The sequence below is a fragment of the Bombina bombina genome, chromosome 2 (assembly GCF_027579735.1).
Source record: "Bombina bombina isolate aBomBom1 chromosome 2, aBomBom1.pri, whole genome shotgun sequence".
Taxonomy (NCBI): Eukaryota; Metazoa; Chordata; class Amphibia; order Anura; family Bombinatoridae; genus Bombina; species Bombina bombina.
The window spans coordinates 353,586,549-353,599,499 of NC_069500.1; the positions used below are offsets into that span (position 1 = coordinate 353,586,549).

Genomic DNA, 12,951 nt, shown 5'->3' on the forward strand with positions numbered 1-12,951 from the left:
TGAAGAAACAGCAATGCACTAATGGGTGCTAGCTAAACACATTGGGTGAGTCAATAACAAGGTAGATATATGTGCAGCCACCAATCAGCGGGTAGCTGCCAACAAAGGATACCAAAAGAACAAATCTTAATTAGATAATTGAAGTAAACTCGAACATTGTTCAAAATTGCATGTTCTGTCTGAATCATGAAAGAAAAAAAATTGGATTCCATGTCCCTTTAATTGTTAAGCTACACAATGCATATATACAAAACATAATTTATGCTTACCAGATAAATTCCTTTCCTTTCTGGCAGGGAGAGTCCATGACTTCATTCCTTACTGTTGGGAAATACAACACCTGGCCACCAAGAGGAGGCAAAGACACCCCAGCCAAAGGCTTAACTATCCCTCCCACTTCCCCTATCCCCCAGTCATTCTGCTGAGGGAACAAGGAAAAGTAGGAGAAACATCAGGGTATAAAAGGTGCCAGAAGAAATAATATAAAAAGGGAGCCGCCCAACAAAAAAATAATTACGTGTGGGGTCGTGGACTCTCCCTGCCAGAGAGGAAAGGAATTTATCTGGTAAGCATAAATTATGTTTTCCTTCCATAAGGCAGGGAGAGTCCACAACTTCATTCCTTACTGTTGGGAAAACTATACCTAAGCTCCAGAGGACACTGAAGGAATAACAGGAGCGAACAAAAAAGAGGCGGACCCTATTCTGAGGGCCCCACAGCCTGCAAAACTTTTCTCCCAAAAGCTGCTTCAGCCAAAGCAAACACATCAAACTTGTAAAATTTAGAAAAAGTGTGTAAGCAGGACCAGGTAGCCACCTTACAAATCTGATCCACAGAGGCTTCGTTCTTAAAAGCCCAAGAGGAAGCCACTGCTCTAGCAGAATGAACCGTTATCCTCTCAGGAGGCTGTCTCCCCGCTGTCTCATAAGCTAAGCTGATGACACTCCTCAACCAGAAAGATAAGGAAGTCGTAGTAGCCTTCTGCCCCTTACTCTTCCCCGTATAGATGACAAACAAAGATAAAGACTGTCTGAATTCCTTGGTAGCCTAAAGATAGAACTTCAAGGCATGAACCACATCTAGATTGCAAACATTCCTTAATCAGTACAGAAGGAGCGGAACCTTCTAATGTAGTATCAGAGTCCTCCATAGCTAAGATACATCCACAGAAGGACTGACACAAAATAAACTTTTATTAAAAAAAAAAAAAAACCCTGGCACCTTTATAATCCCAATGGCTGGGGCACTCACCACCTCCTAGGCCTAGACAGCTAACAGTGAAAACTCTCTCCTTAGGAGTGATGTCCGCAGAAGGATAGTAGGAAAATGAGAAGACCGCACCTGGTCACGTGGTGCGTAGACCTGGACTTCCTTTGCTATGAAAAAGGCGCTAAGCTATTATGAGCTGCACAACACTCAAAAACGAAGGTGAAACCTGTTTGTTCCAAGCTAAAGCACACAGTCTATGATCCCAAAAACTCTCACATTAAAGCAGTTATAAATAACCCCTAGCTGTTCAAATAATCTCCCTGAAGGGGATATTAACCCTTGATCCTATAGAGGCATAAAGGAGCCACACTGTGACCCTGTATAGCAAATGTGTATATATTAAACAGTCTTACCCTCGAGGATCCATGCTGTGGAACAGGCACAACCTCTCAAGTGTGACAGAGACGCTTCTGACATGGACTTGAGTGTGTAACAACAAGCAGTGAATCTCGTCAACACTGATGGCTCATGAGCTGTTAGGCGACAGTCTGGATGGGTTCGCAGAAAAACTTTCCCTGCATCTCCAGACTGTAACTTTCATCAATACTCTCACTGAGAGGTTGACATGATTACTTAAAACTCCAGTCATTTCTTGAAGGGAACATACTCCTTACAGGACTATCCAAATCTTCTGACAGTTCTCTGCCACCTCCTATAGTGACGAAAGGCAAAGAATGACTGGGGGATTAAGGAAGTGGGAGGGATATTTAAGCCTTTGGCTGTGGTGTCTTTGCCTCCTCTGGTGGCCAGGTGTTGTATTTCCCAAAAGTAAGGAATGAAGTTGTGGACTCTCCCTGACTTATGGGAGACAACTTTAAAATCCTTTTACACACTGAACTAGAATCAAACCTACCCAATATATATATTTGCAAGGGAAAAAGTCAACACTGCTGTCCATATGAGACAGTAAAATCTTTTGGGTTTTTTTCCAAATTCTTACACTTCTGTAAAACTCAATTTCCACACATTTGTTGTCCCAAAAGTCCATTAAGATATATATATTTTTTAATTCTTGCTTAGTTTGCATACATTTTTTTTTCAATATAATAACAATAAAATAAAACTTTTAATTATATGAAATTATTAACTGCACATGTCATGAAATAAAATTATTGATTTAACGGGATAAAAATTATTAATTGTAACATCTGACACAGCATAGCTCCAATCCTTGCTTGCAGGGAAAAGTACCTATTAAAGGATTAAATATCTTCAGACGCCATCTTTGCACATCCTCCCGATGTATAAGTCAAAGAATGATAGGGGGTTTATTAGAGGTAGGAGTGATACTTAACAGCTTTGTGATTATCCTAGTTGAATTCCCACTAGTAATTAGAATGAATTTGTGGACTCTCCATGCCATTGGAAAGAAAAATCTAAATGATCTCCAGGTGTATTTTATAAATTCTTTCAACAATTTTACTGACTGGTTGCAACTGTGTTGAAGTTGATAAAAGTTGATAACAAAACAAAAAAGTCACATGCACATGGAATATTTAATGGGTGCTTGACAAAAAAACAGAATTTATGTTTACCTGATAAATTACTTTCTCCAACGGTGTGTCCGGTCCACGGCGTCATCCTTACTTGTGGGATATTCTCTTCCCCAACAGGAAATGGCAAAGAGCCCAGCAAAGCTGGTCACATGATCCCTCCTAGGCTCCGCCTTCCCCAGTCATTCGACCGACGTAAAGGAGGAATATTTGCATAGGAGAAATCATATGATACCGTGGTGACTGTAGTTAGAGAAATTAAATCATCAGACCTGATTAAAAACCAGGGCGGGCCGTGGACCGGACACACCGTTGGAGAAAGTAATTTATCAGGTAAACATAAATTCTGTTTTCTCCAACATAGGTGTGTCCGGTCCACGGCGTCATCCTTACTTGTGGGAACCAATACCAAAGCTTTAGGACACGGATGATGGGAGGGAGCAAATCAGGTCACCTAGATGGAAGGCACCACGGTTTGCAAAACCTTTCTCCCAAAAATAGCCTCAGAAGAAGCAAAAGTATCAAATTTGTAAAATTTGGTAAAAGTGTGCAGTGAAGACCAAGTCGCTGCCTTACATATCTGATCAACAGAAGCCTCGTTCTTGAAGGCCCATGTGGAAGCCACAGCCCTAGTGGAATGAGCTGTGATTCTTTCAGGAGGCTGCCGTCCGGCAGTCTCATAAGCCAATCTGATGATGCTTTTAAGCCAAAAAGAGAGAGAGGTAGAAGTTGCTTTTTGACCTCTCCTTTTACCAGAATAAACAACAAACAAGGAAGATGTTTGTCTGAAATCCTTTGTAGCCTCTAAATAGAATTTTAGAGCACGAACTACATCCAAATTGTGCAACAAACGTTCCTTCTTTGAAACTGGATTCGGACACAAAGAAGGCACAACTATCTCCTGGTTAATATTTTTGTTAGAAACAACTTTCGGAAGAAAACCAGGTTTAGTACGCAAAACCACCTTATCTGCATGGAACACCAGATAAGGAGGAGAACACTGCAGAGCAGATAACTCTGAAACTCTTCTAGCAGAAGAAATTGCAACCAAAAACAAAACTTTCCAAGATAATAACTTAATATCTACGGAATGTAAGGGTTCAAACGGAACCCCTTGAAGAACTGAAAGAACTAAATTGAGACTCCAAGGAGGAGTCAAAGGTTTGTAAACAGGCTTGATTCTAACCAGAGCCTGAACAAAAGCCTGAACATCTGGCACAGCCGCCAGCTTCTTGTGAAGTAAAACAGATAAAGCAGAAATCTGTCCCTTCAAAGAACTTGCAGATAATCCTTTCTCCAAACCCTCTTGTAGAAAGGATAGAATCTTAGGAATTTTTACCCTGTTCCATGGGAATCCTTTCGATTCGCACCAACAGATATATTTCTTCCATACTTTATGGTAAATTTTCCTAGTTACAGGCTTTCTAGCCTGAATAAGAGTATCAATGACAGAATCTGAGAACCCACGCTTTGATAAAATCAAGCGTTCATTCTCCAAGCAGTCAGTTGGAGTGATGCCAGATTCGGATGTTCGAACGGACCTTGAACAAGAAGGTCCCGTCTCAAAGGTAGCTTCCATGGTGGAGCCGATGACATATTCACCAGGTCTGCATACCAAGTTCTGCGTGGCCACGCAGGAGCTATCAAGATCACCGAAGCCCTCTCTTGATTGATCCTGGCTACCAGCCTGGGAATGAGAGGAAACGGTGGGAACACATAAGCTAGGTTGAAGGTCCAGGGCGCTACTAGTGCATCTACTAGAGTCGCCTTGGGATCCCTGGATCTGGACCCGTAGCAAGGAACCTTGAAGTTCTGACGAGACGCCATCAGATCCATGTCTGAAGTGCCCCATAATTGAGTTATTTGGGCAAAGATTTCCGGATGGAGTTCCCACTCCCCCGGATGAAATGTCTGACGACTCAGAAAATCCGCTTCCCAATTTTCCACTCCTGGGATGTGGATTGCAGACAAGTGGCAGGAGTGAAGCTCCGCCCATTGAATTACTTTGGTCACTTCTTCCATCGCCAGGGAACTCCTTGTTCCCCCCTGATGGTTGATATATGCAACAGTCGTCATGTTGTCTGATTGAAACCTTATGAATTTGGCCTTTGCTAGTTGAGGCCAAGCCTTGAGAGCATTGAATATCGCTCTCAGTTCCAGAATGTTTATCGGGAGAAGAGATTCTTCCCGAGACCATAGACCCTGAGCCTTCAGGTGTTTCCAGACCGCGCCCCAGCCCACCAGGCTGGCGTCGGTCGTTACAATGACCCACTCTGGTCTTCTGAAGCTCATCCCTTGGGACAGGTTGTCCAGGGTCAGCCACCAACGGAGTGAATCTCTGGTCCTCTGATCTACTTGGATCGTCGGGGACAAATCTGTATAATCCCCATTCCACTGTCTGAGCATGCACAGTTGTAATGGTCTTAGATGAATTCGCGCAAAAGGAACTATGTCCATTGCCGCAACCATCAAACCTATTACTTCCATGCACTGCGCTATGGAAGGAAGAAGAACAGAATGAAGTGCTTGACAAGAGCTTAGAAGTTTTGATTTTCTGGCTTCTGTCAGAAAAATCTTCATTTCCAAGGAGTCTATTATTGTTCCCAAGAAGGGAACTCTTGTTGACGGGAATAGAGAACTTTTTTCTACGTTCACTTTCCACCCGTGAGATCTGAGAAAGGCTAGGACAATGTCCGTATGAGCCTTTGCTTGTGGTAGAGACGACGCTTGAATCAGTATGTCGTCCAAGTAGGGTACTACTGCAATGCCCCTTGGCCTTAGCACCGCTAGAAGGGACCCTAGTACCTTTGTGAAAATTCTTGGAGCAGTGGCTAGTCCGAATGGAAGTGCCACAAACTGGTAATGCTTGTCCAGAAAGGCGAATCTTAGGAACCGATGATGTTCCTTGTGGATAGGAATATGTAGATACGCATCCTTTAAATCCACCGTGGTCATGAATTGACCTTCCTGGATGGTAGGAAGAATTGTCCGAATGGTTTCCATCTTGAACGATGGGACCTTGAGAAATTTGTTTAGGATCTTGAGATCCAAAATTGGCCTGAATGTTCCCTCTTTTTTGGGAACTATGAACAGATTGGAGTAAAACCCCATCCCTTGTTCTCCTAATGGAACAGGATGAATCACTCCCATTTTTAACAGGTCTTCTACACAATGTAAGAATGCCTGTCTTTTTATTTGGTCTGAAGACAATTGAGACCTGTGGAACCTTCCCCTTGGGGGTAGTTCCTTGAATTCCAGGAGATAACCTTGAGAAACTATTTCTAGCGCCCAAGGATCCTGAACATCTCTTGCCCAAGCCTGAGCGAAGAGAGAGAGTCTGCCCCCCACCAGATCCGGTCCCGGATCGGGGGCCAGCATCTCATGCTGTCTTGGTAGCGGTAGCGGGCTTCTTGGCCTGCTTACCTTTGTTCCAGCCTTGCATCGGTCTCCAGGCTGGCTTGGTTTGAGAAGAATTAACCTCTTGCTTAGAGGATGTAGAATTTGAGGCTGGTCGGTTTCTGCGAAAGGGACGAAAATTTGTTTTATTTTTAGCCTTAAAAAACCTGGCCCTTTCCCCCAGTGATGTCTGAAATAATCTCTTTCAAGTCAGGGCCAAACAGCGTTTTCCCCTTGAAAGGGATGTTAAGCAATCTGTTCTTGGAGGACACATCCGCTGACCAAGACTTCAGCCAAAGCGCTCTGCGCGCCACAATAGCAAAACCTGAATTTTTCGCCGCTAATCTAGCTAATTGCAAAGTGGCGTCTAAGGTAAAAGAGTTAGCCAACTTAAGTGCTTGAACTCTGTCCATAACCTCCTCATAAGAGGATGCTTGATTGAGCGACTTTTCTAGTTCCTCGAACCAGAAACACGCTGCTGTAGTGACAGGAACAATGCATGAAATTGGTTGTAGAAGGTAACCTTGCTGAACAAACATCTTTTTAAGCAAACCCTCTAATTTTTTATCCATAGGATCTTTGAAAGCACAACTATCTTCTATAGGGATAGTGGTGCGTTTGTTTAGAGTAGAAACCGCCCCCTCGACCTTGGGGACTGTCTGCCATAAGTCCTTCCTGGGGTCGACCATAGGAAATAATTTCTTAAATATAGGGGGAGGGACAAAAGGTATGCCGGGCCTTTCCCATTCTTTATTTACAATGTCCGCCACCCGCTTGGGTATAGGAAAAGCTTCGGGGGGCACCGGGACCTCTAGGAACCTGTCCATCTTACATAATTTCTCTGGAATGACCAAATTGTCACAATCATCCAGAGTAGATAACACCTCCTTAAGCAGAGCGCGGAGATGTTCCAATTTAAATTTAAATGTAATAACGTCAGGTTCAGCTTATTGAGAAATTTTTCCTGAATCTGAAATTTCTCCCTCAGACAAAACCTCCCTAGCCCCTTCAGACTGGTGTAAGGGCATGTCAGAACCATTATCATCAGCGTCCTCATGCTCTTCAGTATCTAAAACAGAGCAGTCGCGCTTTCGCTGATAAGTGGGCATTTTGGCTAAAATGTTTTTAATAGAATTATCCATTACAGCCGTTAATTGTTGCATAGTAAGGAGGATTGGCGCACTAGATTCACTAGGGACCTCCTGAGTGGGCAAGACTGGTGTAGACATAGAAGGAGATGATGCAGTACCATGCTTACTCCCCTCACTTAAGGAATCATTTTGGGCAACATTATTATCAGTGGCATCATTGTCCCTACTTTGTTTGTCACATTCAACACATATATTTAAATGGAGAGGAACCTTGGCTTCCGAACATACAGAACATCGTCTATCTGATAGTTCAGACATGTTAATAGGCATAAACTTGATAACAAAGCACAAAAAACGTTTTAAAATAAAACCGTTACTGTCTCTTTAAATTTTAAACTGAACACACTTTTTTACTGAATATACGCAAAAGTATGAAGGAAATGTTCAAAATTCACCAAAATTTCACCACAGTGTCATAAAGCCTTAAAAGTATTGCACACCAAATTTGAAAGCTTTAACTCTTAAAATAACGGAACCGGAGCCGTTTTTACATTTAACCCCTATACAGTCCCTGGTATCTGCTTTGCTGAGACCCAACCAAGCCCAGAGGGGAATACGATACCAAATGACGCCTTCAATAAGCTTTTTCAGTGGATCTGAGCTCCTCACACATGCATCTGCATGCCTTGCTTCTCAAAAACAACTGCGCATTAGTGGCGCGAAAATGAGGCTCTGCCTATGACTAGAAAAGGCCCCCAGTGAAAAAGGTGTCCAATACAGTGCCTGCCGTTTTTTTTAATAAAATGCCCAAGATTAAAATAACTCTCCAAAGTTATAAACCATTAAATATGCTTATAAAGTAATCGTTTTGGCCCAGAAAAATGTCTACCAGTCTTTAAAGCCCTTGTGAAGCCCTTTTATTCTTATATTGAAAATTAAGAAAATGGCTTACTGGATCCCATAGGGAAAATGACAGCTTCCAGCATTACCAAGTCTTGTTAGAAATGTGTCATACCTCAAGCAGCCAAAGTCTGCTCACTGTTTCCCCCAACTGAAGTTAATTCCTCTCAACAGTCCTGTGTGGAAACAGCCATCGATTTTAGTAACGGTTGCTAAAATCATTTTCCTCTTACAAACAGAAATCTTCATCTCTTTTCTGTTTCAGAGTAAATAGTACATACCAGCACTATTTTAAAATAACAAACTCTTGATAGAAGAATAAAAACTACATTTAAACACCAAAAAACTCTGAGCCATCTCCGTGGAGATGTTGCCTGTGCAACGGCAAAGAGAATGACTGGGGAAGGCGGAGCCTAGGAGGGATCATGTGACCAGCTTTGCTGGGCTCTTTGCCATTTCCTGTTGGGGAAGAGAATATCCCACAAGTAAGGATGACGCCGTGGACCGGACACACCTATGTTGGAGAAATATTAGAATCTAGGCCGTTGTTTTATTTTCTTAATTAGATGTCACTCAGTAGATAAGTTACCTTCCCAGAAAATATTTTGCGAGTCTCAGAGAGGGTCTCTGGAGCCATGAACGCGGGGGTTCCCACTGTGTTAGACAGAAATGCATCGGTTCCTTGAAACTGGTTACTGACTCCAAAATCAGCTATTTTAACATGGCCGTCTTCCCCCACTAAAAGATTGGATGGCTTGACATCACGATGAATTATCTTCTGATAATGCACTGTAATGTAACAGAAAAAGTTTTATCTCTAACCACAATACAAAACAGATTCCACATTCAACTACCTTCCACTAATCTAAGGTTTAAGATTACCCATTTAGGTCTAGATTTCAAGTGGCACACTGGTCAAAATAAGCAATATTGCGACCGTGCTAACTAGCCCACATATTACAAGTTGAAAATAAACAGTTGCGTTTGAGCATAAACGATCAGTGTGCCTGAAGACCTAGAGTAAAGTGTAAGTATAAAAAAAACAAAGTTGCAACATGCACATATAAATATATTAAAATAAACTATTAAACATATTTATACACTTTCTGATACAAATATTTAATGTAAATATTGATACAACTTTTTATGTTAAAAAGTATATGGTATATGACAAGGTATTTGACTGGAAAGGGCTATAATGTACATTTATGTGTCTAGTTATGTGTAGGTGTGTGTGTGTGTATATATACATATATATGTACACATGTGTACTTATGTGTTTATATGTGTATATATGTATAAACCGCTGTCTGCAATATTTTTTCTTTGCTATATATATATATATATATATATATATACATACATATATATATATATATATATATATACACACACACACACCACACACACACACTTTTGAGCCCTTTCCACTCAAATACATTTAAACATGAAAAATCATTTTTATTACATTTAATATTTTTAATATGTTTTAGTGTGTTTTTACTGTAAATAATAATTTACATTCCAATGTTCTTCACTTAGAAGAAAATGTTTTTTGTTTTTCTAAATAGATATTTATATATATATATATATATATATACCTAGATATATTCATATTGATAAATAGGTACATATATTTAAAAAAATAATAAATTATATATATGTATATATATATATAGAGAGAGAGAGAGAGAGAGATATATTATAAAATTAAAAGAACATTTTGTTCTATGTGAAGAACATTAGAATGTAAAATATTTAGAGCTACCTGCAGGTCTAACACGGTGTCGGGTTAGCTCGCGAACAATAAGTGTTAGTTATTTTTTGAACAGCACACTCCATTGAAGTACATGGGGAAAAGTTAATCCAAGGTCCTGAACATAGTGTGCATTGGGTTTCACCCGTGCACTAACTTTTTACTTTCAATTTTTAATATGCACGCTAATTTGGGTGCGCTAATTTTTTACTATGAGTACAGTTAGCGCGTGAGCACCAAAAAACATTAGCAGGCTATTTGTAATCTGTAGTTTGTTATTTTTCTGGTTCTCCTGCTATGACTTCCAAAGCCCAGAATGGTCCTAAAAAGAATGAATATGTATGTCTGTGAATAGCAGGTTTACTCCACTGTAACAAATTGCAGTGCAACTTTACGATTTTATCAAGAATTAATATATGTTATTTATACAGTGCTAACTGGGGTCTAGTGCACATTTTTCTTCCGTTCTATGTACGTCTTACTAAAGTAGAAGATATATAACATAGTAAAAAGAGGTTCCCTGTCTTTTTTTAATAAAAGGGTAATGCTGTTATAAGAACATTGTAATATTACTTTTGTGACAGTAGTCAATTCATTCAGCTGTTTTGCATATTTATTGGATATTATTTTTATTCATCCACTTAGGTGGAATACACAAGTTGATACAGCAATAAAGTAAGACAGTCATTGTTGTTTTTGTTTCCCAGCACATTTAACAGTTATATTTACATTACACTGCAGTCTATTAAGTGTGCAATAGTAATATTCCTAAAAAAAACCCAGTGTATATACCCTAATTAAAAAATACTTTATTGTAAAAAAATGTTAATGATCATCTGAGCCTAGTAAGTCATAATCTTTTTTGCTGCTGATGTGTATATATGTGTTTTCATGTTGGAAAAATGGCTCCAATAGAGTTGCTCGATACAGGTTTGCCACAAACCTTACATTTGTAAAAAGAGCAATATCTGTGAAGCACAATAAAACGAGGTATGCCTGTATATACTGTAGATAGTGGTAGAATAATCCAAAAGTTAGAAGCCAGAAGTGAAATTCTAGAAGCCATTGCTACCTGGCTGCACAGATTTATCTAGGCTTTATCTATGTTTTAAATAAGAGGCTTATATTTTATGCAAAGACCAGTAATTCTCAGCCACAGTTTCTAGATCAGGGTTTCTAAATTTCAGTCTTCAACGGACCATACCAGGACAGAATTGAAGCATTTCCCTTCTTGGGCTATTGGGCAGCTTAACTGCATTCAAGAAAAGAAATAATTTAAATCTAGTCTATTCCTTGTGGTCTAGAGTTGAGGAACCCTGATCTAGATATGGATATATTAGTGTCACTATAACTAGCTGGAGACATCATAGAATTAAGGTGAGGTGATGCACAGAGAGATTATGGTCAAGGAGAAATACAAACGTACAGTATTCAATTCCTTTAATAAGATCCTGGAAGTAGAATCGGGCTTGGTCCTCTGTTAATGGTTTAGCTGTTGGAATATCCAAAACAGGGCTGGAAAACACAAACAAACACACAGTCAATCAAGTACACTAATTTAAATGCATCTTAATCAGTTGGACCAAAGTAACTTGTAATTTTGAAAGAATTAACATTTGGCTAGTTTTTTTAGACTTGAATAAATGCTGACTATATGGATAAAAAAACATAATTTATGCTTACCAGATAAATTCCTTTCCTTCCTGGCAGGGAGAGTCCACGACTTCATTCCTTACTGTTCGGAAATACAACACCTGGCCACAAGGAGGAGGCAGAGACACGCCAGCCAAAGGCTTAAATATCCCTCCCACTTCCTCTATCCCACAGTCATTCTGCTGAGGTAACAAGGAAAAGTAGGAGAAACATCAGGGTATAAGAGGCGTTATCCTCTCAGGAGGCTGTCTCCACACTGTCTCATAAGCTAAGCAGATGACACTCCTTAACCAGAAAGATAAGGAAGTCGTAGTAGCCTTCTGCCCCTTACTCTTCCCTGTATAGATGACAAACAAAGAGAAAGACTGTCTTAATTCCTCCATAGCCTGAATATAGAACTTCAAGGCACGAACCACATCTAGATTGTGTAGCAAACGTTCCTTCGCTGAAGAAGGATTAGGACACAAGGAAGGAACAACAATTTCTTGATTAATGTTACGATCCGACACCACCTTAGGGAGGAACCCCAATTTAGTATGTAAAACCACCTTATCAGCATGAAAAACCAGATAAGGGGGTCACATTGCAAAGCAGAAATCTCAGAAACTCTGCGCACAGTGGCAATAGCCAACAAAAAAAAGAACCTTCCAAGATAATTTAATTTCAACTTTATGCATAGGCTCAAATGGAGCCTCCTGCAAAACACTAAGAACAAGATTGAGGCTCCAAGGAGGAGCCCCAGATCTAAACACAGGTCTGATCCTAGTCAAAGCCTTAACAAAGGACTGCACATCCGGAAGCTCAGCCAATCTCTTGTGCAGTAACACCGACAGGGCCGAAATCTGTCCCCTCAGGGAACTAGCAGATAGAACCTTCTCCAGTCCATCCTGGAAAAAGATACAATTCTGGCAACCTTAACCTTATGCCAGGAAAAGCCACGCTCTTCACACCAGTACAAGTAAGTCCCCCACACTTTATGGTAGATACGACGAGTAACTGGCTTACGAGCTTGAACCAGTGTCGATAACATTCTCAGAAAACCCTCTCTTGTCTAAGACTAAGCGCTCAATCTCCACGCAGTCAGCCTCAGAGAATCTGGATTTTGATGAACGAAGGGACCCTGAATCAGCAGATCTCTGCGACAAGGTAACCTCCACTGAGGAGATGAGGACATCCCCACCACGTCCTTCGCGGACACGATGGAACAATCAGAATCACTGATGCTCGCTTCTGCTTGATGTGAGCCACTACACGAGGGAGAAGCGGTAATGGATGAAAAAGATATATGAGTCTGAACATCCATGGTACTGATAGGGCATCTATCAGTTCCGCCTGAGGATCCCTCGACCCGTACCTGGGTAGCTTGGTATTGAGGCGGGATGCCATGAGATCC

General features: G+C 40.7%; 1 protein-coding gene across 1 annotated transcript in view; it reads right to left on the reverse strand.

The window, feature by feature from the left end:
• Window positions 1-12,951, reverse strand: part of CAMKK2 (calcium/calmodulin dependent protein kinase kinase 2) — a 490,619-nt gene that overhangs the window by 92,013 nt on the left and 385,655 nt on the right. The window contains exons 9-10 of the mRNA XM_053701737.1: window positions 11,332-11,420; window positions 8,739-8,938 (exon numbers count right to left, since the gene is read on the reverse strand). Of these exons, the coding sequence (XP_053557712.1) occupies window positions 8,739-8,938; window positions 11,332-11,420 (289 nt within the window). The remainder of the gene's footprint in view (window positions 1-8,738; window positions 8,939-11,331; window positions 11,421-12,951) is intronic.